General features: G+C 62.9%; 2 protein-coding genes across 3 annotated transcripts in view; one reads left to right on the top strand and one right to left on the bottom strand.

Moving 5' to 3' along the window:
* Positions 1-21805, bottom strand: part of PLOD3 (procollagen-lysine,2-oxoglutarate 5-dioxygenase 3) — a 27079-nt gene extending 5274 nt beyond the window's left edge. Inside the window, exons 1-16 of one of the 2 annotated variants that reach the window (XM_071800127.1) lie at positions 21676-21805; positions 21077-21168; positions 19290-19426; positions 17856-18037; positions 14777-14889; positions 13713-13776; positions 13520-13617; positions 11832-11933; positions 10452-10583; positions 8799-8920; positions 7212-7316; positions 6467-6592; positions 5142-5283; positions 3886-3999; positions 2277-2342; positions 789-893 (exon numbers count right to left, since the gene is read on the bottom strand). In XM_071800127.1, coding sequence (XP_071656228.1) covers positions 789-893; positions 2277-2342; positions 3886-3999; positions 5142-5283; positions 6467-6592; positions 7212-7316; positions 8799-8920; positions 10452-10583; positions 11832-11933; positions 13520-13617; positions 13713-13776; positions 14777-14889; positions 17856-18037; positions 19290-19426; positions 21077-21168; positions 21676-21781 — 1806 coding nt within the window. In that variant the 5' untranslated portion in view covers positions 21782-21805. The remainder of the gene's footprint in view (positions 1-788; positions 894-2276; positions 2343-3885; positions 4000-5141; positions 5284-6466; positions 6593-7211; positions 7317-8798; positions 8921-10451; positions 10584-11831; positions 11934-13519; positions 13618-13712; positions 13777-14776; positions 14890-17855; positions 18038-19289; positions 19427-21076; positions 21169-21675) is intronic. The other variant, XM_071800128.1, reaches the window with a different exon arrangement.
* ZNHIT1 (zinc finger HIT-type containing 1) lies at positions 21780-26087 on the top strand. Its single transcript, XM_065859135.2, is given in 6 exon segments — positions 21780-21900; positions 21903-22088; positions 22377-22547; positions 23366-23445; positions 24502-24671; positions 25959-26087. Coding segments are annotated over 6 exon segments (750 nt in total). The 3' UTR covers positions 25981-26087.
* The last annotated feature ends 66 nt before the right edge of the window (positions 26088-26153 follow it).

Here is a 26153-nt window from a genome sequence, read left to right as displayed (position 1 = left end):
CACCAACCTTGTGGCCACCAACCACTCCCCCGGGGCCACCATGTCCCCCTGGGGCCACCAAACCCATCATTGGGCCACCAACCCACCATTGACCCAACACAACCTCAACGTCACCACCATCTCATCCAACTCCATCCCATGGCCACCAACGGGGCCACCACCCCTTCACCCTTGTGGCCACCAACCTTGTGGCCACCAACCACTCCCCCGGGGCCACCATGTCCCCCTTGGGGCCACCAAACCCATCATTGGGCCACCAACCCACCATTGACCCAACACAACCTCAACCTCAACGTCATCACCACCTCATCCAACTCCACCCCATGGCCACCAACGGGGCCACCACCCCTTCACCCTTGTGGCCACCAACCTTGTGGCCACCAACCACCCCCCGTGGTCACCATGTCCCCCTTGGGGCCACCAAACCCATCATTGGGCCACCAACCCACCATTGACCCAACACAACCTCAACGTCACCACCATCTCATCCAACTCCATCCCATGGCCACCAACGTCCCCAACGGGGCCACCACCCATCCACCCTTATGGCCATCAACCTTGTGGCCACCAACCACCCCCCCGGGGCCACCATGTCCCCCTTGATGCCACCAAACCCATCATTGGGCCACCAACCCCATTGTTGACCCAACACAACCTCAACCTCAACGTCACCACCATCTCATCCAACTCCATCCCATGGCCACCAATGGGGCCACCACCCCTTCACCCTTGTGGCCACCAACCCTGTGGCCACCAACTACCCCCCCAGGGCCACCATGTCCCCCCACCTCGTGATGGTCTTGGCTCCATTTCCCATAATCCTCCACTTCATCCAATAGCTCTTGGCAAAACTCCTCTGAGAAGAACGGGAACTGGTAGACGTCGGGACAAGGCTGGAGGGACAGGGACAATGTGGGGACCCCCCCAAACTTTAGGGACACCCCCCAAACCTCTGGGGACCCCCCCAAACCACTGGGAACCCCCCCAAACCACTCAGGACCCCCAAAACCCACCCAGGACCCCCCCGAACTCCCAAGGACCCAACTCAGGTGACCAAGTCTTTCTATGGGACTGTTGGGTCCCCAAGATGTTCTCAAGGTCTTGGGGGGGTCCCCAAAATGCATCCTCAGGGTTGGGGTGTCCCCAAGATGTCCCCAAGGTGTCCTCAAGCTCCATGATTGGGTTTTGGGGGGTGTCACTAAAATCTGGGGGTCTGAGGGTCCCCAAATTCTTCTCCAGGGTTTGGGGACATCTCAGGAGGTCCCCAAGGTCCATCTGTCCCCATAGGGGGTGTCCCCCAGGTCTGGGGGTCCCCAAATTCTTCTACAAGGTTTGGGGACATTTCAGGAGGTCCCCAAGGTCCATCTGTCCCTACAGGGGGTGTCCCCAAGGTTTGGGGTGTCCCCAAGGTCTGGGGTGTCCCCAAGATCCATCCCCATGTCTGGGGGTCCCCAAATTCTTCTACAAGGTTTGGGGACATCTCAGGAGGTCCCCAAGGTCCATCTGTCCCCATAGGGGGTGTCCCCAAGGTTTGGGGTGTCCCCAAGGTCTGGGGTGTCCCCAATATCCATCCCCATGTCTGGGGGTCCCCAAATTCTTCCACAAGGTTTGGGGACATCTCAGGAGGTCCCCAAGGCCCATCTGTCCCCATAGGGGGTGTCCCCAAGGTCTGGGGTGTCCCCAAGATCCATCCCCAGGTCTGGGGGTCCCCAAATTCTTCTACAAGGTTTGGGGACATCTCAGGAGGTCCCCAAGGTCCATCTGTCCCCATAGGGGGTGTCCCCAAGGTTTGGGGTGTCCCCAAGGTCTGGGGTGTCCCCAAGATCCATCCCACGGTCTGGGGGTCCCCAAATTCTTCTACAAGGTTTGGGGACATCTCAGGAGGTCCCCAAGGTCCATCTGTCCCCACAGGGGGTGTCCCCAAGGTTTGGGGTGTCCCCAACATCCATCCCAGGGTCTGGGGGTGTCCTGAGGGTCCCCAAATTCTTCTACAAGGTTTGGGGACATCTCAGGAGGTCCCCAAGGTCCATCTGTCCCCACAGGGGGTGTCCCCAAGGTCTGGGGTGTCCCCAAGATCCATCCCCAGGGTCTGGGGGTCCCCAAGTTCTTCTACAAGGTTTGGGGACATCTCAGGAGGTCCCCAAGGTCCATCTGTCCCCACAGGGGGTGTCTCTGGTGTCCCCAAGGTCTGGGGGTGTCCCCAAGGTGTCCCCAAGGTCCCTCCCCAGGTTTTGGGGTCCCCAGGGGGTCCCCAATGTGTGTCCCCCCCCCGGTACCTCCTGGTAAAGGTTCTCCTGGAAGATGCGGCTGTAGTTCTGGTGCAGGTACTTGTCCTCCCAGTCCTGGGGACACCGTTACTGGGGTTACTGGTGTTACTGGGATCACCGGGGTCACTGGGGTTACTGGGGTCACTGGGATCACTGGGGTTACTGGGGTCATTGGGGGTACTGGGGTCACTGGGATTATTTGGGTTACTGGGGTCATTGGGGTTACTGGGATCATTGGGGTTACTGGGGTCACTGGGGTCACTGAGGTCACTGGGATCACTGGGGTTACTGGGGTCACTGGGGTTACTGGGGTCACTGGGGTTACTGGGATCATTGGGGTTACTGGGGTCACTGGGGTCACTGGGATCACTGGGGTTACTGGGGTCACTGGGAAGGACTGGGGTTACTGGGAGGGACTGGGGTCACTGGGATCACTGGGGTTACTGGGATCATTGGGGTTACTGGGGTCACTGGGGTCACTGGGATTGCTGGGGTCACTGGGGTTACTGGGGTCACTGGGATCACTGGGGTTGCTGGGGTTACTGGGGTTACTGGGGTCACTGGGATCATTTGGGTTACTCGGGTCACTGGGGTTACTGGGGTTACTGGGATCATTGCGGTTACTGGGGTCACTGGGGTCACTGGTGTTACTGGGATCACTGGGGTCACTGGGATCACTGGGGTTACTGGGGTCACTGGGAAGGACTGGGGTTACTGGGAGGGACTGGGGTCACTGGGATCACTGGGGTTACTGGGATCATTGGGGTTACTGGGGTCACTGGGGTCACTGGGATTACTGGGGTCACTGGGGTTACTGGGGTCACTGGGATCACTGGGGTTACTGGGGTTACTGGGGTTACTGGGGTCACTGGGATCATTTGGGTTACTCGGGTCACTGGGGTTACTGGGGTTACTGGGATCATTGCGGTTACTGGGGTCACTGGGGTCACTGGTGTTACTGGGATCACTGGGATCACTGGGGTCACTGGGATCACTGGGGTTACTGGGGTCACTGGGAAGGACTGGGGTTACTGGGAGGGACTGGGGTCACTGGGATCACTGGGGTTACTGGGGTCACTGCGATTACCGGGGTTACTGGGATCATTTGGGTTACTGGGATCACTGGTGTTACTGGGGTCACTGGGATTACTGGGGTTACTGGGGTTACTGGGAGCACTGGGATCACTGGGGTGACTGGGGTTACTGGGATCACTGGGAGGGACTGGGGTCACTGGGATTACTGGAGTCACTGGGATTACTGGAGTCACTGGGATCACTGGGGTTACTGGGATTACTGGGGTTACTGGGAGAGACTGGGGAGCTGCCAGAAGTTGGGGTGCAAGGGAACGGGGGGCACTGGTGTTACTGGGAGGCAGCACAGACAGCCAGGAGGTTCCCAGCGGGATTTTAATGGTTCATACTGGCTTATACTGGTCTATACTGGTTTATACTGGTGTCACCCTGGGGTTGCATGACAGCTTCCACAGGTCGGGGTGGGGGGCACTGGTGTTACTGGGGGGAACTGGGAGGCAGCACAGGTGCTCTGGGGGGTTCCCAATGGGGTGATACTGGTTTATACCGGTCTGTACTGGTTTATACTGGTTTATACTGGTCTCACCCGGGGGTTGCGCGGCAGCTCCCACAGGTCGGGGTGGCGCCGGCTGCTGTTGTACCCCGATGTCACCAAGAGGTGACCAAACTCCTCCCGGTTGGTGACGTGGAGGAACAGACCCTGGGGGGAAGGGGTAGGTCAGCCCCTCCCCCACCACCATGTCACCCCCTCCCCCACCAAGTGACACCCCCAAGGTCACCCCTCCCCCCACCCAGGCCCTTCACCTCCCCCCCCGCCCCAGTTGGGTCCTCCCTGGATATGGGGACATGGGGACAGGGGGACATGGGGACAGGGGGACATGGGGACAGGGGGACAGGGGGACATGGGGACAGGGGGATGTGGGGACATGGGGACAGGGGGACAGAGGGACCAGGGATATGGGGACATGGGGACAGGGGCACACGGGGACATGGGGATATGGGGACATGGGGACAGGGGGACAGAGGGACCAGGGATATGGGGACATGGGGATACAGGGACATAGGGACAGGGGATATGGGGACAGGGGGACCAGGGATACGAGGACATGGGGATATGGGGACTTGGAGACATGGGGACATGGAGATATGGGGACAGGGGGATATGTGGACAGAGAGACGGGGACAAGGTGACAAGGGGACAGGGGGATATTTGGATATGGGGACATGGGGACAGGGGATATGGGGACAGGGGGATATGGGGACATGGAGACCAGGGATATGGGGACATGGGGATGTGGGGATATGGGGACATAGGGACAGGGGATATGGGGACAAGGGGATATGGGGACATAGGGACAGGGGATATGGGGACAGGGGGATATGGGGACATGGGGACAGGGGGATATGGGGACATAGGGACAGGGGATATGGGGACAAGGGGATATGGGGACATGGGGACAGGGGATATGGGGTCATGGGGATATGGGGACTTGGAGACATGGGGACAGGGGGACATGGGGATATGGGGACAGGGGGATATGGGGACATGGGGACCAGAGATATGGGGACATGGGGATATGGGGACTTGGGGACATGGAGATATGGGGACAGGGGGATATGGGGACAGGGGGATATGGGGACAGAGAGATGGGGACAAGGGGATATTTGGATATGGGGACATGAGGACATGGGGACATGGAGACATGAGGACAGGGGATATGGGGACAGGGGGACGTGGGAATATGGGGAAAGGGGGACAGGGGACATGGGGATATGGGGACATGGGGATATGGGGACGTGGGGACAGGGGACACGGGGACACGGGGACAGCAGTGTCCGTACCCGCTGGCGGGCGTGCCGGCAGAAGGCCATGTCGGGGTCGGTGTCCGGGCGGGTGAACACGGCTCCGTCCCCCAGGGGGCCCCGCAGGGCGGCCCCGCTCACCAGGTAGGCGTGGCTTATGTAGGGCACGTTCCACACCCCCCTGGCCCCGCCCACCGCGGCGTTAGGGGCGGGGCCGGGGAGGACACGCCCCCCCGCTCCTCCCATTCCCACCTTCCCCACTACCAACAGAATGGGGACAGAGTGGCCACACCCCCTGCTGGGGGCGTGGCATGAGAAGGACACACCCCCGACACTCCTACCCTTACTGTAGGGGGCGGGGCTTCATCAAAGCCCCACCCCTTTAAATGAGGTATCCACAGCCAGTGTGGCTTATTGGGGGCGTGGCTTATTGGGGGTGTGGCTTATTGGGGGTGTGGCTCTCGGGGGGGCGGAGCTCCCAGAGGGCAGGACTCCAAAGGGGCGGGGCTATGATGCGGATTGGTCTCTTTATGGTGGGGGCGTGGCTATTTTGGGGAGTGGTTAAAAGGGGGTGTGGCTTCTGGGGTGGAACAGAGGGGATGGATTGGACCCTATGTGGGGGTTGTGGCTGGGGGGGCGTGGCTCCAGGTGGGTGTGGCCACCAGGGGGTGTGGCTCCCGGAATGGGGCGTGGCTTCTGGGGTGTAATAGAGTGGGATGGATAGCACCCCATGTGGGGGGTGTGGCTTAGAGAGGCGTGACTCCAGGTGGGCGTGGCCATCAGGGGGTGTGGCTCCCAGATGGGCGTGGCCACTGGGGCCGTGGCTCCCAGAAGGGGGCGGGGCTCCCGAAAGGGGGCGTGGCTTCTGGGGTGTAATACAGTGGGATGGATAGAACCCCATGTGGGGGGTGTGGTTTAGAGGGGCGTGACTCCATGTGGGCGTGGCCACCAGGGGGTGTGGCTCCCAGGTGGGCGTGGCCATTGGGGGTGTGGCTATGGGGGCGTGGCTCCCAGAATGGGGCGGGGTTCCCGAAAGGGGGCGTGGCTTTTGGGATGTAATAGAGTGGGATGGATAGGACCCCATCTGGGGGGTGTGGCTTAGAGGGGCGTGACTCCACGTGGGCGTGGTCACCAAGGGGTGTGGCTCCTAGGTGGGCGTGGCCACCAGGGGGTGTGGCTCCCAGAAGGGGGCGTGGCTCCCAGAAGGGGGTGTGGCTTCTGGGGTGTAATAGAGTGGGATGGATGGGACCCCATGTGGGGTGTGTGGCTTAGAGGGGCGTGGCCAGCAGGGGGTGTGGTTTACAGGGGCGTGGCTTAAGGAGGGCGTGGCTTAAGGGGGCGTGGCTTAAGGGGGCGGGTCCCACCTGCGCTTGCCCTGAACGATGTCAACGTAATCCTGGGAGCGGGCGTAATAACCATCGGGGCTCAGGGCGCCCCAAAAGTTGGACCAGAGCTGCCCCGGGCGCGAGAGCAGGGGGGCCAGGACCTTCCTGGGGGGGGGGGGAAAGGGGTCAAAGGTCAGGGAGTCATGGTGGGGGGGGCACACAGGGGGGATAAGGGTGGGTGAGGTGGGGTTGGGGGTCCCTGGGGGGATTGGGGGGGTTTGGGGGTCCTGGGGGGGTCAGGGGGGTTTGGGGGAGCCATGGGGTTCCCGGGGGTCCCTGAAGGGGTCAGGGGGGTCCCTGGGGAGATCAGGGGGGGTTGGGGGTCCTGGGGGGGTCAGGGGGTCCCTGGGGGGATCAGGGGGGTTTGGGGTTCCCCGGGGTCCCTGAAGGGGTCAGGGGGGTCCCTGGGGGGATCAGGAGGGTTTGGGGGTGCCAGGGGGGTCAGGGGGTCCCAGGAGGGGTTTGGGGTCTCTGGGTGGTTTTGGGGTTCACTGGGGAGGTCCCTGGGAGGGTTTGGTGTCCCCAGGTGAGTTTTGGGGTCCCAGGGGGTTTTGGAGTCCCTGGGGGGGTTTGGGGTTCACTGGGGGGGGTCTCTGGGAGGTTTTGGGGTCCCTGGGGATATTGGGGTCCCCTGGGGGTTCTGGGATCCCTGTGAAGTTTTGGGGTGTCCCAGAGGGTTTTGGGGTCCCTGGGGGGTTTTGGGGTCCCCGGGGGGGTCCCGCACCGGTTCTGGCGCAGGAGGGCGCGCAGGGTCCCTGGGTGGCTCAGGGTGACGTCCCCATCGAGGCTCAGGTAGTGCTGGCACTGGGGGTCCCGGCGGCACAGGGACCTGCGACCCCCCCCCAGTCACCGGGGGGGCACCAGCGGCGCCACACAGGCCCCTGTGTCCCCATGTCCCTGTCCCCATATTCTCCTGTCCCCATACATCCCCACGTGTCCCTGTCCCCATACATTCCCATGTCCCCCTATCCCCGTATCCCCCTGTCCCATACATCCCCATGTCCCCATGATGCCCCCATACATCCCCATGTCCCCATACATCCCCATATATTCCCATATCCCCATGTCCCCACACATTCCCATGATGTCCCCCTACACCCCCATGTCCCCATACATTCCCATACCACCATACATCCCCATACACCCCCATGTCCCCATACATTCCCATGATGTCCCCACACATTCCCATGATGTCCCCATACATCCCCATGTCCCCATACACCCTCATGTCCCCATACATCCCTATACGTCCCCATACATCCCCATGTCCCCATGATGCCACCATACATCCCCATGTCCCCATACATGTCCCCATACATCCCCATATATTCCCATATCCCCATGTCCCCACACATTCCCATGATGTCCCCCTACACCCAATGTCCCCATACATCCCCATACATTCCCATGCCACCATACATCCCCATACACCCCCATGTCCCCACACATTCCCATGATGTCCCCACACATTCCCATGATGTCCCCATACATCCCCATGTCCCCATACATCCCCATATGTCCCCATACACCCCCACATCCCCATACATTCCCATACATTCCCATGTCCCCATACATCCCCATGTCCCCATACACCCCCATGTCCCCATACGTCCCCATACATCCCCATGTCCCCATACATCCCCACGTCCTCATGTCCCCACACATGTCCCCATACATCCCCATGTCCCCATACATCCCCATACATTCCCATGTCCCCATGCCCCCATACATCCCCATACACCCCCATGTCCCCATACATCCCCATAGATCCCCATACACCCTCATGTCCCCATGTCCCTGTACATCCCCATACATCCCCATAGGTCCCCATACACCCTCATGTCCCCATGTCCCTGTACATCCCCATAGGTCCCCATACACCCTCATGTCCCCATGTCCCTGTACATCCCCATAGGTCCCCATACACCCTCATGTCCCCATGTCCCTGTACATCCCCATAGGTCCCCATACACCCCCATGTCCCCATGTCCCCATACATCCCCATAGGTCCCCATACACCCTCATGTCCCCATGTCCCCATGTCCCTGTACATCCCCATAGGTCCCCATACACCCTCATGTCCCCATGTCCCTGTACATCCCCATAGGTCCCCATACACCCTCATGTCCCCATGTCCCCGTACATCCCCATACACCCCCATGTCCCCATACATCCCCATAGGTCCCCATACATTCCCATGTCCCCATGTCCCCATACATCCCCATACACCCCCATGTCCCCATACATCCCCATAGGTCCCCATACACCCCCATGTCCCCATGTCCCCATACATCCCCATAGGTCCCCATACATTCCCATGTCCCTGGCCGCGTCCCCCCCCAGCCCCTCCTGGGGTCCCACGAGCTGTGCGGATGCGAAGTGACGGAGCAGGCGGGGCCAGAGCGCGGTGACCTGGGACAGGAGCTGGGGGACCTGGGGGACACCACACGCTGAGGGGACGGGGACAGGGGACAGGGGGACAGGGGGATATGGGACATGGGGACAGGGGGATATGGGGACAGGGGGATATGGGATATGGGGACAGGGGGATATGGGGACAGGGGGATATGGGATATGGGGACAGGGGGATATGGGGACATGCAGACGTGGACACATTAGGACATGGGGACATGGGGACAGGGGGATAATGGGATATGGGGACAATGGGACAAGGGGACATGGGGACAATGGGATATGGGGACAGGGGGATATGGGGACAGGGGGACATGGGGCCATGGAGATAGGGGGATATGGGGATATGGGGATAATGGGACATGGGGATATGGGGACATGGGTCATGGGGATATGGGGACATGGGGACATGGGGACAGGGGGACAAGGGGACATGGGAATGTATGGGGACATGGGGACAGGGGGACATGGATGCATTGAGACAAGGGGACATTGGGACATGGGGATGAGGGGACAGGGGGACATGGGGATAATGGGGACATGGGGACAGGGGGTATTGGGACAGGGGGACATGGGGATATGGGGGATGTGGGGACATGGGGACAGGGGATATGGGGATATGGGGACATGGGGACATGGGGAGAGGAGAACATGGGGACAGAGGGATATGGGGATAATGGGATATGGGGACAAGGCCACATGGGGATGTGGGGACATGGATGCATTGGGATAAGGGGACATGGGGACAAGGGGACAAGGGATATGAGACATGGGGACAATGGGACAGGGGGACATGGGGACAGGGGGACATGGGGATTGGGGGATATGGGGATATGGAGACAGTGGGACATGGGGACAGGGGGATATGGGGACAGGAGGATATGGGGACAGGGGGACATGGGGACAGGGGGATATGCGGATAATGGGATATGGGGACATGGGGACAGGGGGACATGGGGATATGGGGACAATGGGACGGGGGACATGGGGACATGGGGATATGGGGAGAGGAGGACATGGGGCAGGGGGATATGGGGATAATGGGACAGGGGAACAGGGGGACAGGGGGACATGGGGACAAGGGCACATGGGGATGTGGGGACATGGATGCACTGGGACAAGGGATATGGGACATGGGGACAATGGGACAGGGGGACATGGGGACAGTGGGGACAGGGGGACATGGGGACAGGAGGATATGGGGAGAGGGGGACATGGGGACAGGGGGATATGCGGATAATGGGATATGGGGACATGGGGACAGGGGGACATGGGGATATGGGGACAATGGGACGGGGGACATGGGGACATGGGGATATGGGGAGAGGAGGACATGGGGCAGGGGGATATGGGGATAATGGGACAGGGGAACAGGGGGACAGGGGGACATGGGGACAAGGGCACATGGGGATGTGGGGACATGGATGCATTGGGACAAGGGATATGGGACATGGGGTCAATGGGACAGGGGGACATGGGGACAGGGGGACATGGGGATTGGGGGATATGGGGACAAGGGGACATGGGGAGCAGTTTGGGGGGTCCCCCTCACCCCGCAGTGCAGGAAGAGGCGCAGGCGGGCGGGCGGGTAATCCAGGAGCAGCAGGCGCTGCAGGAACCGCCCCACGAACGGGGTCGGCTGCTCCAGGAACACCCCCAGCAGCACCCGCGGGAGCTCCGCCTCCTGGGGACCCCAAAAATCACCCTCGGCACCCCAAAAATCGACCCCGGCGCCCCAAAAAACCCCCAGGGACCCCAACACCATCAGCAGCCCAGGAACATCCCCAGCACCCCAAAAATCGACCCCAGCACCCCAAAAATCGACCCCAGCACCCCAAGAAACCCCCAGGGACCCCAAAACCATCAGCAGCCCAGGAACATCCCCAGCACCCCAAAAATCGACCCCAGCACCCCAAAAACCCCCAGGGACCCCAAAACCCCCTCAGACACCCCCCCCAGGACCTTGGACAGGGGTCAAGTTCAAAGTCCCTGCAGCCCCATAGAATCGCATAGGGAGCCCATAGCACCCCAAAACCACCTTCTAACCCCCATTGCACCCCCAAATTCCCCCCCAGCACCCCAAAACCCCCCAGGGACCCCAAAACCCACTCAGACCCCTCCCCATCACCCAAAACCCCCCCCAGGGACCCCAAAACCCCCTCAGACACCCCCCCAGGACCTTGGACAGGGGTCAAGTTCAAAGTCCTTGCAGCCCCATAGAGTCCCATAGGGAACCCATAGCACCCCAAAACCACCCTCTAACCCCTATTGGACCCCCAATCCCCCCCTAGGGACCCCCAAACCCCCCCAGGGACCCCAAAACCCCTTCCGACCCCTCCCTATCACCCCAATCCCCCCCCAGAGACCCCCAAACCCCCTCAGACACCCCCCCCAGGACCTTGGACAGGGGTCAAGTTCAAAGTCCCTGCAGCCCCATAGAGTCCCATAGGGAGCCCATAGCACCCCAAAACCACCCTCTAACCCCTATTGGACCCCCAAATCCCCCCCCAGCACCCCAAAACCCCCCCAGGGACCCCAAAACCCACTCAGACCCCTCCCCATCACCCAAAACCCCCCCAGGGACCCCAAAACCCCCTCAGACACCCCCCCCAGGACCTTGGACAGGGGTCAAGTTCAAAGTCCCTGCAGCCCCATAGAGTCCCATAGGGAACCCATAGCACCCCAAAACCACCCTCTAACCCCTATTGGACCCCCAAATCCCCCCCCAGCACCCCAAAACCCCCCCAGGGACCCCAAAACCCCCTCAGACCCCCCCCCGAACCTTGGACAGGGGTCAAGTTCAAAGTCCCTGTAGCCCCATAGAGTCCCATAGGGAGCCCATAGCACCCCAAAACCACCCTCTAACCCCCATTGCACCCCCAAATCCCCCCCCAACACCCCAAAACCCCCCCTAGGGACCCACCCCTCATACCGGGACCCCCTCCAGGGGTCGAAGGTCAAGGTCACAGTCACCACAGCCGCCCTCGTAGCTCCAACCCGAGGGGACGTAGTTCCCCAGGTAATTCAATTGCAACTGTGGGGGGGGGGGTGTGAAAATTGGGGGGTCCCCAGGGAACCCCAAAACTCCTGGGTCACCCCAGAGCCCCTCAGGGACCCCAAAAAGCCCTGGGACCCCCCCAGGGACCCCAAAACCCTCTGGGACACCCCAAAACTTCATAGGGACCCCAGAAACCCCAGGGGACCCCAAAACCACCCAGGAACCCCAAACCCCCTCCCAGGGACCCCAAAACCCCCTGGAACCCCAAAACCCTTTTGGACACCCCAAAACTCCAATGGGGACCCCAAAAACCCCCTGGGATCCCCCCCAGGGACCCCAAAATCCTCTGGGACACCCCAAAACCTTCCAGGGACCCCCCCAGTGCATCCCAAAACCACCCAGGGACCCCAAAATTCACCTGGGGACCCCAAAACCTCCCAGGGACCCCAAACCCCCCCAGGGACCCCAAAACTCACCTGGGGACCCCAAAACCTCCCAGGGACCTCCCCAGTGAACCCCAAAACCCCATGGGGACCCCAAAACTTCACAGGGACCCCAAAACCACCCAGGGATCCTCCCAGTGAACCCCAAAGCCCCAGGGACACCCCAAAACCCACAGGACCCCCCCGAACCCCCCAAGGGGACCCCAAAACCCTCTGGGGACCCCAAAACCCCCCAAAAATCTTGGGGACCCCCTTAACACCCCCCCCAGGGACCCCAAAACTCATCAGGGGGTTTAGGGGGGATCCCTATGGGGTTTGGGGGGTCCAAGGGTTTGGGGGGGTCCCCAAAATTTTGGGGGGTCACCATGATTTTGGGGACCCCCCTGTACCTTGGTGGGTCCATTGCCATGAATCACAATGAACAACACATGGGGGGGGCTGGTGTGAATTTGGGGGGGTTTGGGGGTCCTGGGGGGGTCCCAGGGGTCTGGGGGGGTCCCCAAAATTTTGGGGGGGCCCCCAGGATTTTGGGGACCCCCCTGTACCTTGGTGTGTCCATTGCCATGAATCACAATGACCAACACATAGGGGGAGGTTGGGGTGAATTTGGGGGGGGTCTGGGGGTCCTGGGGGGTCCCAGGGGTCTGGGGGGGTCCCCAAAATTTTGGGGGGTCACCATGATTTTGGGGACCCCCCTGTACCTTGGTGGGTCCATTGCCATGAATCACAATGAACAACACATGGGGGGGGTTGGTGTGAATTTGGGGGGGTTTGGGGGTCCTGGGGGGGTCCCAGGGGTCTGGGGGTGTCCCCAAAATTTTGGGGGGTCACCATGATATTGGGGACCCCCCTGTACCTTGGTGGGTTCATTGCCATGAGTGACCATGACCAACACATAGGGGGAAATTGGGGTGAATTTGGGGGGCTTGGGGGCAAATTTGGGGGTGTTTGTGGGTCTGTGGGGGTCCCAGGGGTTCGGGGGGGTCCCCAAAATTTTGGGGGGGCCCCCAGGATTTTGGGGACCCCCCTGTACCTTGGTGGGTCCATTGCCATGAAACATCATGGGCAACATGTGAGGGGGTTTGGAGTGAATTTGGGGGTCCTGGGGGGGGTCTCAGGGGTCTGGGGGGTCCCCAAAATTTTTGGGGGGCCCCCAGGATTTTGGGGACCCCCCTGTACCTTGGTGGGTCCATTGCCATGAATGACCATGGGCAGCGAATCCGTCACCACGTTCCGCACCCGAACCCCCCCAGGTTGGAACTTTAACACCACTTCATCTATTTTGGGGGGGGGGGAAGGTTTAGGGGACCCCCCTGCACCCCAATATTTTGGGGGGGTCCCCAAACCCCCCCCCTTGAACCCCTAAATTTACCGAGAGCGCCGTTGAGGTTCTGGAAGATGCGGGAGTGGTGATCAAGGGCAAGGCCAAGTTCATCCTGGGGGGGGATATTGGGGTTCAGGGGGGGTCCCCAAAAATTGGGGGGGTATGGGGGGGTCAGGGGGTCCCCAAAAATGGGGGGAGGGGGTCTGGGGGGGGTTTGAGGAGGTTTTGAGGGGGAAATGGGGGTTTGGGGGGGGTTGGGTATTGGGGTTCAGGGGGGTCCCCAAAAATTGGGGGGGTATGGGGGGGTCAGGGGGTCCCCAAAAATGGGGGGAGGGGGTCTGGGGGGGTTTGGGGGGTTAAAAGGGGTGGAAATGGGGGTTTGGAAGGGGGGAAATATTGGGGTTCAGGGGGGTTTGGGGGGACCCCAAAAATGAAGGGTTTGGGGGTCCTTGGGGGGGGTTTGGGGTTCAGGGGGGGGTTTGGGGGTTCAGGGGGGTTTGGGGGAGGTCACCAAAAATGGGGGGTTCAGGGGGTGTTTGGGGGGGGTCCTGGGGGGGTTTTGGGGTTCAAGGGGGACTGGGGGTTCAGGGGGGGTTTGGGGGTCCTGGGGGGGTTTTGGGGTGCAGGGGGGATTTGGGGGTTCAGGGGGGATTTGGGGGTCCTGGGGGGGTTTTGGGGTTCAAGGGGGACTTGGGGGTCCAGGGGGGTATTTTGGGGTTCAGGGGGGATTTGGGGGTTCAGGGAGGATTTGGGGGGGTCCCCAAAAATGGGGGGTCCGGGGAGGGATGGGAGTTCAGGGGGGATTTGGGGGGGGTCCTGGGGTGGTTTTGGGGTTCAGGGGGGTTTGGGGTTCAGGGGAGGTTTGGGGGTTCAGGGGGGATTTGGGGGGGTCCTGGGGGGTATTTTGGGGTTCAGGGGGGTCCTGGGGGGGGGGGTGTTATTTTGGGGGGGCTCACCCGGATATGGGGGTTCAGGTAGAATTGGATGTAGAACAGGGGGGATTTGGGGGTCCAGGGGCATTTGGGGGGGCCCAGGGGGATTTGGGGGGTCCTGGGGGGTATTTTGGGGTTCAGGGGGGTCCTGGGGGGGGGTGTTATTTTGGGGGGGCTCACTCGGATATGGGGGTTCAGGTAGAGGCGGGTGTAGAACAATTGGTCGTCATCATCATCACGGAAGCGCCACCGCTCCACCAGGCGCCAAACGGCCGGGGCGAACCCCAAAAATCCTGGGGGGGGGGACCCCAAAATTAACCCCCCCATAGCAAACCCCAAACCTCCTTTCCCCATAGGGAACCCCAAAATTGTGGCTCCTGGGGGAGATAAAGCCCAAATTAACACCCTTTGGGGGACCCCAAATGGGACATTCCACCCTAAGGGGGGACCCCAAAATGGGACATTCCACTCTTGGGGGGGGGAACCCCAAAATTACAGCCCCAGGGGGACCCTAAAAGGTGTCCCCCCCCCAACATGGACACCCCTAAATCTGCCGCCCCCCCCACACCCAGGACCCCCCCCAAATCCCACTCAGGACCTCCCAAAATTCTTCAGGACCCCCCCAAATCCCAATAAACCCCCTTAGCCCTCCCCAGGATCCCCCATAACCCCCCAGGACCCCCCCAAACCCCCATGACCCCCAAACTCCCCAGGACCCCCCAAACCCCCATGAACCCCAAACCCCCCAGGACCCCCATAACCCCCCAAACCCCCTATACCCCCAGGACCCCCCCATACCCCCAGGACCCCCCAAACACCCAGGACCCCCCATAACCCCCCAAACACCCAAGAGCCCCCAAACCCCCCAGGAACCCCCAAACCCCCACGACCCCCCAAACCCCCATGACCCCCAAACCCCCCAGGACCCCCATAATCCCCAAACCCCCCAGGAGCCCCAAACCCCCCAGGACCCCCATAACCCCCCAAACCCCCCATACCCGCCGGACCCCCCAAACCCCCACGACCCCCAAATCCCCCAGGACCCCCCAAACCCCCCAGGACCCCCAAAGCCCCCAGGACCCCCCAAACCCCCCGGACCCCCCAAACCCCCACGACCCCCCAAACCCCCAGGACCCCCCAAACCCCCCAGGACCCCCAAAGCCCCCAGGACCCCCCAAACCCCCCAAGAGCCCCCAAACCCCCCAGGACCCCCCAAACCCCACGACACCCAAATTCCCCAGGACCCCCCAAACCCCCCAGGACCCCCAAAGCCCCCAGGACCCCCCAAACCCCCAAAAGCCCCCAAACCCCCCAGGACCCCCCAAACCCCACGACACCCAAATTCCCCAGGACCCCCCAAACCCTCCAGGACCCCCCAAACCCCCATGACCCCCAAATTCCCCAGGACCCCCCAAACCCCCCAGGACCCCCCAAACCCCCCAAGAGCCCCCAAACCCCCCAGGACCCTCCAAACCCCCCAAACCCCCACGACCCCCAAATCCCCAGGACCCCCAAACCCCCCAGGACCCTCCAAACCCCCCAGGACCCCCAAGCCCCCCAGGACCCCCATAACCCCCCCAAACCCCCATGACCCCCAAACCCCCCAAACTCCCCAGGACCCCCCAAACCCCCATGAACCCCAAACCCCCCAGGACCCCCATAACCCCCCAAACCCCCTATACCCCCAGGACCCCCCCATACCCCCCAGGACCCCCCAAACCCCCAGGACCCCCCAAACCCCCCATGACCCCCAAATCACCCAGGACCCCCCAAAGCCCCCAGGACCCCCATAACCCCCAAAAGCCCCCAAACCTCCAGGAACCCCCAGGACCCCCATAACCCCCCAAATCCCCAGGACCCCCAAACCTCCACGACCCCCCAAACCCCCATGACCCCCAAATTCCCCAGGACCCCCCAAACCCCCCAAGAGCCCCCAAACCCCCCAGGACCCCCAAACCCCCCAGGACCCTCCAAACCCCCCAGGACCCCCCAAACCCCCCATGACCCCCAAATCACCCAGGACCCCCCAAACCCCCCAGGACCCCCATAACCCCCAAAAGCCCCCAAACCTCCAGGAACCCCCAGGACCCCCATAACCCCCCAAACCCCCCAGGACCCCCATAACCCCCCAAACCCCCCATGACCCCCAAACCCCCCAGGACCCCCCAAACCCCCCAGGACCCCCAAAGCCCCCAGGACCCCCCAAACCCCACGACGCCCAAATTCCCCAGGACCCCCCAAACCCCCCAAACCCCCAGGACCCCCAAAACCCCCATGACCCCCAAATCACCCAGGACCCCCCAAACCCCCCAGGACCCCCATAACCCCCAAAACCCCCTATACCCCCAGGACCCCCCCATACCCCCAGGACCCCCCAAACCCCCCAGGACCCCCCAAACCCCCCAAACCCCCAGGACCCCCAAATCCCCCAGGACCCCCCAAACCCCCAGGACCCCTCCAAACCCCCATGACCCCCAAATTCCCCAGGACCCCCCAAACCCCCCAAGAGCCCCCAAACCCCCCAGGACCCCCAAACCCCCCAGGACCCCCCAAACCCCCCATGACCCCCAAATCACCCAGGACCCCCCAAACCCCCATAACCCCCAAACCCCCATAACCCCCATAACCCCCCAAACCCCCCTGACCCCCAAACCCCCCAGGACCCCCCAAACCCCCCAAACTCCCCAGGACCCCCCAAACCCCCCAAGAGCCCCCAAACCCCCCAGGACCCCCAAACCCCCCAGGACCCCCCAAACCCCCCAAACCCCCAGGACCCCCCAAACCCCCCATGACCCCCAAATCACCCAGGACCCCCCAAAGCCCCCAGGACCCCCATAACCCCCAAAAGCCCCCAAACCTCCAGGAACCCCCAGGACCCCCATAACCCCCAAACCCCCCAGGACCCCCATAACCCCCCAAACCCCCCATGACCCCCAAACCCCCCATGACCCCCAAACCCCCCAAACTCCCCAGGACCCCCCAAACCCCCATGACCCCCAAACCCCCCAGGACCCCCATAACCCCCCAAACCCCCTATACCCCCAGGACCCCCCAAACCCCCCAAGAGCCCCCAAACCCCCCAGGACCCCCCAAACCCCCAGGACCCCCAAACTCCCCAGGACCCCCCAAACCCTCCAAATCCCCCAAACCCCCAGGACCCCCATAACCCCGCAGGACCCCCATAACCCCCCAAACTCCCAAACCCCCCAGGACCCCCATAACCCCCCATAACCCCCCAGCCCCCCCAAACCCCACGTACCCCCCGAATTGAGGAAGGCTTTGCCCCCCGCTGGCGGGGGGGGGTAGGAGGCCGCCAGCTCCTCTTGTGGCCAACAAAAGCCCTCGGCCGAAAACAGCACCCCCACCCCCCCCCCGCCCCCCCCTGCCCCCCAAAACTGCTCCAGCAGCTCCCGGGGGCCCCCAGCGAACACCACGTCATAGCTGGGGGGGGACAAAGTGGGGGCCAAGGGGACAAGGGGGGGGACAAAGGGACAAGGAGGGGGACAAAGGGACAAGGTCAGTCTGGTGGCATTTGGGGCACCTGAGACCCCCTTTGTGTCATTTGGACCCCCCCACCCCATTCATATAGAAACACACATGGACCCCCAGACCCCCCCGTGTGTCCCCATGTCCCATGTTCCCCTGTCCCTCTGTCCCCATGTCCCCCTGTCCCCCCATATCCCCCTGTCCCCATATCCCCCCATGTCCCCCTGTCCCCCCATATCCCCCTGTCCCCATATCCCCCCATGTCCCTCTGTTCCCTGTCCCCATGTCCCATGTCCCACTTTCCCCATATCCCCCTGTCCTTATGTCCCATGTCCCCTGTCCCCCCATATCCCCCTGTCCCCCCATATCCCCCTGTCCCCCCATACCCCCCCATGTCCCTCTGTCCCCACGTCCCTCTGTTCCTTGTCCCCATGTCTCATGTCCCTGTCCCCATGTCCCCTGTCCCCATGTCCCCATGTCCCCCTGTCCTTATGTCCCATGTCCCCTGTGACCATGTCCCCCCATATCCCCCATGTCCCCCTGTCCCCATGTCCCCCTGTCCCCATATCCCCCATGTCCCCCTGTCCCCATATCCCCCCTGTCCCCATGTCCCTCTGTCCCCATGTCCCATGTCCCCCTGTCCTTATGTCCCATGTCCCCTGTCCCTCTGTCCCCCTGTCCCCCCATATCCCCCTGTCCCCCCATATCCCTCTGTCCCCACGTCCCTCTGTCCCTTGTCCCCATATCCCCCTGTCCCCCGTCCCCCTATCCCCCTGTCCCCATGTCCCCATGTCCCCCTGTCCCCCTGTCCTTATGTCCCATGTCCCCTGTGACCATGTCCCCCCATATTCCCCATGTCCCCCTATCCCCAAGTCCCCCTGTCCTTATGTCCCATGTCCCCTGTGCCCATGTCCCCCTGTCCCCCCATATCCCCCTGTCCCCATAACCCCCCATGTCCCTCTGTCCCCATAACCCCCTGTCCCCCTGTCCCCATATCCCAATGTCCCCCTGTCCCATATCCCCATATCCCCCTGTTCTTATGTCCCATGTCCCCTGTCCCCATATCCCCCTGTCCCCCAATCCCCCTGTCCCCATATCCCCCTGTCCCCATATCCCAATGTCCCCCTGTCCCATATCCCCCTGTTCTTATGTCCCATGTCCCCTGTCCCCATATCCCCATGTCCCCCTATCCCCCTGTCCCTGTCACCTGTCCACAAACAGCACCAGCAGGTCCTGCCGTGTCCTCAGAGGGGCCATCGCGCTCTTGAGCCACCGCACCTTCTGTCCCCCCCCGACCGTGTGCGCCACATCCCCCCCCCGCCAGGCCTGGCCCAGCCCCAGCGTCTGGGGACAGGAGGGGACATGGGGACAAGGGGGACAGGGGAACATGGGGAATATGGGGACATGGGGACAGGGGGATATGGGGACAGGGGGACATTGGGGGACACACAAGGACCAGGGGGACACAGCACCACATCAGCTTTGTGGTTCTCGACCCCCCCCACCCCTCAGTTCCCCCCATTTGGGTTCCCCCTGTGGGTTCCCCCACCCCTGGGTCCCTCCCCGAACTCCTGGGTCCCTCCATGAACTCCTGGGTCCCTCCCCCAACCCCTGGGTCGCCCTGACCCCTGGGTCCCCCCCACTTTGAGAGTCCTCCCAACCCCTGGGTCCCTCCCCGAACTCCTGGGTCTCCCCAAACTCCTGGGTCCCTCCCACCCTTTGGGTCCCCCCCACCCTTTGGGTCCCCCCCACCCTTTGGGTCCCCCCCACCCTTTGGATCCCCCCCACCCTTTGGATCCCCCCCACCCTTTGGCTCCCTCCCCGAACTCCTGGGTCCCTCCCTGAACTCCTGGGTCCCTCCCTGAACTCCTGGGTCCCTTCCTGAACTCCTGGGTCCCCCACAAACTCCTGGGTCCCCCCTGAACTCCTGGGTCCCCCCACCCCTGGGTCCCTCCCCGAACTCCTGGGTCCCCCCCAAACTCCTGGGTCCCCCATGAACCCCTGGGTCCCCCCCAAACCCCTGGGTCCCCCCTGAACTCCTGGGTCCCCCCAACCCCAGAATCCCCCCGAACTCCTGGGTCCCTCCTGAACTCCTTGGTCCCTCCCACCCTTTGGGTCCCTCCCCAAACCCCTGGGTCCCTCCCTGAACTCCTGGGTCCCCCCCACCTTTTGGGTCCCCCCCACCCTTTGGGTCCCTCCCCAAACTCCTGGATCCCCCCGAACTCCTGGGTCCCTCCCAAACTCCTGGGTACCTCCCCCCACCCCTGGGTCCCTCCTCGAACTTCTGGGTCCCTCCCACCCTTTGGGTCTCCCCCACCCTTTGGGTCTCCCCCACCCTTTGGGTCCCTCCCTGAACTCCTGGGTCCCCCCGAACTTCTGGGTCCCCATTGAACTCCTGAGTCCCAACTCCTGGGTCCCTCCCCGAACTCCTGGGTCCCCCCTGAACTCCTGAGTCCCAACTCCTGGGTCCCCCCAAACTCCTGGGTCCCCCCGAACTCCTGGGTCCCCCCCAAACTCCTGAGTCCCAACTCCTGGGTCCCCCCCAAACTCCTGGGTCCCCCCAAACCCCTGGGTCCCCCTGAACCCCTGGGTCCCCCCCCGAACTCCTGGGTCCCCCCCCGAACTCCTGGGTCCCCCCCAAACTCCTGAGTCCCAACTCCTGGGTCCCCCCCAAACTCCTGGGTCCCCCCAAACCCCTGGGTCCCCCTGAACCCCTGGGTCCCCCCCCGAACTCCTGGGTCCCCCCCGAACTCCTGAGTCCCCCATGAACTCCTGGGTCCTCCCGAACTCCTGGGTCCCCCCGAACTCCTGGTTCCCCCTGAACCCCTGGGTCCCCCCGAAGCCCTGGGTCCCCCCGAACTCCTGGTTCCCCCTGAACCCCTGGGTCCCCCCGAAGCCCTGGGTCCCCCCGAACTCCTGGGTCCTCCCGAACCCCTGGGTTCCCCCCCGAACCCCTGGGTCCCCCATGAACCCCTGGGTCCCCCCGTGTCCCACCTGCACGCTGTAGTTGAAGCGCTTTGCCGAGCGCAGGAACCGCTCGTACCCGTCGGTCGCCTCCGTCGCCACCGTCAGCACCAGCAGCTGCTCTGGGGTCAAAGGTCGTGACCTCTGACCCTGCCCCGTGACCTCTGACCCCCTCCCCGTGACCCCTGACCCCCCCACATTCCCGCCAAAACCAGACCCCTCCCCTTGCTCCCCGGGTGACCTCTGACCCCTGGTGACCCCGACCCCCAGCATCACCCTTGTGACCTTTGACCCCCCCGGTGACCTCTGTCTGCTCCCTGTGGCCCCTGACCCCCAATGATCTCTGAACCAAATGACCTCTGACCCCTCCACGTGACCCTTGACCCCTCCCTTATGACCTCTGAGCCCTGCTGATCCTGACTCCCAGCATCACCCTTGTGACCTTTGACCCCATCTGATCCCTCCCCATCACCCTTGACCCCCTCCTACAACCTCTGACCCCCAATGACCCCTGGTCCCAATGACCCCTGACCCCTCCCCACTGATCCCAACCCCCAATGACCCCCTTGCCCCTTCCGCACCCCCCTCCCCCTCCCGCTGACCCCTGACCCCGTGACCCCGTGACCTACCAGGCCCGGGCGGCCCTCGGGAGCCGGCAGGGGGCAGCAACACCCCCAAAAGAACCGGGAGCAGCGGCAGCAGCGCCCGCGGGGCCCGAACCGGCAGCTCCGCCATGGCGGCGGCACCGAGACTGCCGCGGGGGGGCGTGGCCAAGCGAGGGGGCGTGTCCTCCTCCCTCCAATCCGCGTCCGCCGCCACGCCCCGCCAGCCAATGCGAGCAGAGGAGGGGCGTGGTCGGCCCGCGCTGCCACGTGGAAAAGGAGGCGTGGCTTGCGCGGAGGGGCCGCGCCCACAGCGAATTGGGCGGGGAGGCGGAAGAAGGCGGGTGAGGGCGGAAGAGGGTGGGGTAGCACGGCGGAAGTAGCGTCGCTGAGGGCGGAAGTGGCGCTGCGGAGCAAGATGGGGGAGAAGAAGGTGTCGGGTTGGTCGCGGTTCGGGGGGTCCCGGTTACTGGTTTGGGGATCGTGGGGGCCCTGGGGGCGGTTCCCGGGGTCTCAGCGGCTCCGTGGGGGTCCCCATGTCCCGGGGTGGGGGGCTCGGTGGTTCCGGTAGCGGTCCCGGTGGCCCCGGTAACGGTCCCGGTGGCCCGGGGTGGGGGGGGGTCCCATTAACGGGTTTTGGGCTCCCAAGGGGGGTCCCCGAGCCCCGTTACCGGCTTCCCCCCGCAGTTTTGGGGTCCCGATACCCTTAGTAACCCCCCCATTTCCAGGCCGGGTCCCGGAGGCCGCTCAGCGGCGGGTCCTGGACCGGGCGACCCGGCAGAGGCGGCTGAACCGGCAGCTGGAGGCGTTAGAGAACGATAATTTTGGGGATGATCCCCAAGCGGGGCTGCCCCGGCCCGGGAAACGGCTCCCGAACTTCGCCGATACTGCTGAGACCGGTGCGGGATGGGGGGAACCGTGATTTGGGGGGGGGGAATAGGGGGATTCGGTTCGGGAAATGGGTCCCGAGGTTCACGGGGCATTGGGACCCGGTTGGGGGGCATTAGGACCCTGGGGAAGCACTGGGACCCGGTTGGGGGGCCACTAGGACCCGGTTGGGGGGCCACTAGGACCCGGTTGGGGGCCACTAGGACCCGGTTGGGGGTCACCAGGACCCTGGTTGGGGGGCACTAGGACCCAGAGAAGAACTGGGACCTGGGGTTGGGGGGGCACTGAGACCCGGGTTGGGGGGCACCAGGACCCGGTTGGGGGGCACAAGGACCTGGTTGGGGGGCACTAGGACCCAGAGAAGCACAAGGACCCGGGGTTGGGGGGCACTAGGACCCGGTGTGGGGACCATTAAGACCCAGTTTGGGGCCATTAGGACCCAGTTGGGGGTCACCAGGACCCTGGTTGGGGGGCACTAGGACCCAGAGAAGCACAAGGACCCGGTGTGGGGGCCACTAGGACCCGGTTGGGGGGCACTAGGACCCGGTTGGGGGGCACTAGGACCCAGAGAAGCACAAGGACCCGGTGTGGGGGCCACTAGGACCCGGTTGGGGGGCACAAGGACCCAGAGAAACACCAGGACCCGGTTGGGGGGCACTGGGACCCAGAGAAGAACTGGGACCCGGGGTTGGGGGGCACTAGGACGTGGGTGGGGAACTGGGAGAACTGGAGGTACCCAGGGCCATTGGGGGAGAACTGGGGGGGGCTGGGGTTGAATTGGGGGTCTCACATTTGGTGGGGGGGTGTCTGATATTTGGGGGGGTCCCAGGCAAGAAGAAGAAGAAAACTCGGGGTGACCATTTCAAGCTGCGATTCCGCAAGAACTTCCAAGCGCTGCTGGAGGAGCAGGTTTGGGGGGGTTGGGGGGCAAATTTGGGGGGGTCTCAGTGTGGTTTTGGGGCCCTGGGTTAAACTGGGGGGTCTGGGGGGGTCTCAAGTGCATTTTGGGGGCTCTGCGGGCTCTTTTTGGGGTGTTTTGGGGCATTTTTGGGGGGGTCTTGGGTGGATTTTGGAGGCTCTGGGGACCCTTTCTGGGGTGTTGTGGGGCATCCAGGGGGAGATTTAGGGGTACAAGGGGCTATTTTGGGGGGGTCTTGGAGCTTTTTGGGGGGTCTCAGTGCGTTTTTGGGGCCCTGGGTTCATTTGGGGGGGTCTCAAGTGCATTTTTGGGGCAGTTTTGGGACATTTTGGGGGGTTTTTGTGCCCATTTTGGGGGTTCTGGTGGCTCAGTTTGGGGCATATTTGGGGCACCCAGGGGGAGATTTAGGGGTACAAGGGGCTATTTTGGGGGGTCTTGGAGCTTTTTGGGGGGTCTCAGCCCATTTTTGGGGCCCTGGGTTAATTTGGGGGGGTTTGGGGGGGTCTGAGATGAATTTTTGGGGCAGTTTTGGGACATTTTGGGGGCTTTTTGGGGTAATTTTGGTGCATTTTTGGGCATATTTGGGTCACCAAGGGACCAACTTAGAGCTACAAGAGACCATTTTGGGGGGGTCTTGGAGCTTTTTGGGGGGGTCTCAGTGCATTTTTGGGGCCCTGGGTTAATTTGGGGAGTTTGGGGGGGTCTGAAGTGCATTTCGGGACGTTTTGGGGGCTCTGGGGTCTATTTTTGGGGTAGTTTTGATGCATTTTGGGGCACCATGGGCCGAAATTAGAGCTACAAGAGACAATTTTTGGGGGGTCTTGAAGCTTTTTGGGGGGGTCTCAGCACATTTTTGATGCACAAGATGAATTTTGGGGTTCATTACAACAATTTTGGGGGGGTATCAAGCACATTTTGAGCCTTTGGGGTTATTTTTGAGGCCATTTTTTATGTATTTCCCGCCGGATTTCTGGGAAACTTTGGGGTCACTTTGACGCCACGGGGGTCGATTTTGGGGTGACCCCCATTGTCCCCCCCCACTCCAGAACCTGAACGCGGCCGAGGGTCCCAATTACGTCTCGGCCTGCGCGGGCCCTTCCCGCCGCCCCCCCCGCCATTTTTGCGCTGTCTGCGGTTTCCCCTCGGCCTACGCCTGCGTGAGCTGCGGCGCCCGCTTCTGCTGCACCCGCTGCCTCGGGACCCACCGCGACACACGGTGACACGGGGGGGGACATAGGGGGGGACACCCCTGGGGGTTGGGGGGACATTTGGGGGTCATTTGGGGGGACAGTGGTGGCTCTCGGCCTACACCTGCGTAGGCCGTGGCGCCATGTTGTGCTGGGCCCGCTGGCTCGGGACCCCCCGTAAAATGGGGGGGACACCCCTGGAATGGAGGGGGATGGTTGGGGGACACCCCTGGGGGTGGGGGGGACGTTGGGGGGACGTTTGGGGGTCATTTGGGGGGACAATGGTGGCTCTCGGCCTAGGCCTGTGTAGGCCATGGCGCCATGTTGTGCTGGGCCCGCTGGCTTGGGACCCCCCGTAAAATGGGGCGGACACCCCTGGAATGGGGGGACATGGGGGGGGACACCCCTGGGGGTGGGGGGGACATTTGGGTGGCATTTGGGTGACATTTGGGGGTCATTTGGGGGGGCAATGGTGCCTTTCGGCCTAGGCCTGTGTAGGCCATGGTGCCAATAAGGACACACGGTAAATGGGGGGGATGGGTATGGGGGGACATGGGGATATGGGGTTGGGGACACATTTGGTATGGGGGGGATGCTTGGGGGGGTCATTTGGGGTCTTCTGGGTGACATTTGGGGGTCATTTGGGGGGACAATGGTGGCTCTCGGCCTACACCTGCGTAGGCCGTGGCGCCATGTTGTGCTGGGCCCGCTGGCTCGGAGCCCCCCGTAAAATGGGGGGGACACCCCTGGAATGGGGGGGATGGTTGGGGGGACACCCCTGGGGGTGGGGGGGACATTTGGGTGGCATTTGGGTGACATTTGGGGGTCATTTGGGTGGCATTTGGGGGGACAATGTGGTCATCAGCGTAGGCCTGTGTAGGCCGCAATGCCCGCAGGGACACGCGGTAAATGGGGGGGATGGATATGGGGGGACGTGGGCATATGGGGGGGACACATTTGGTATGGGGGGGACACTTGGAGGAGTCTTTTGGGGGACATTTGGGGGTCATTTGGGGGTACAATGGTGGCTCTTGGCCTAGGCCTGTGTAGGCCATGGTGCCCATAAGGACACATGGTAAATGGGGGGGATGGGTATGAGGGGACATGGGGATATGGGGGGGACACTTGGGGGGTAGCTTGGGGGTCTTTAGGGTGACATTTGGGGGTCATTTGGGGGGACAACGGTGCCCCTAGGCCTGTGTAGGCCGCAATGCCCAAAGGGACAGGCGGTAAATAGGGGGGACGGACGTGGGGACACGAGTGACAAGGACCTGGGCGTCAAATGGGACCCCCCTGACCTCCCCCTCCCCCCATAGGTGCCTGAAGTGGACGGTGTGACGGGAACGGCAGCGTCACCGCCGTGGCCAATGGGGACGCCCGGTGTCACCCAACCCCCCCCAACCCCCGGTGTCACCTTTGGGGACAATAAATGCACGGTAAAGGCACCCGGTGTCATGTGGGGGGCCAACAAAAGGGGGTGGGGGGACAAGATGGCCGCCCCTTTAAGAGCC

This window comes from Patagioenas fasciata, chromosome 29 (genome assembly GCF_037038585.1).
Source record: "Patagioenas fasciata isolate bPatFas1 chromosome 29, bPatFas1.hap1, whole genome shotgun sequence".
NCBI lineage: Eukaryota > Metazoa > Chordata > Aves > Columbiformes > Columbidae > Patagioenas > Patagioenas fasciata.
This window is presented reverse-complemented; position numbering and strand designations above follow the sequence as displayed.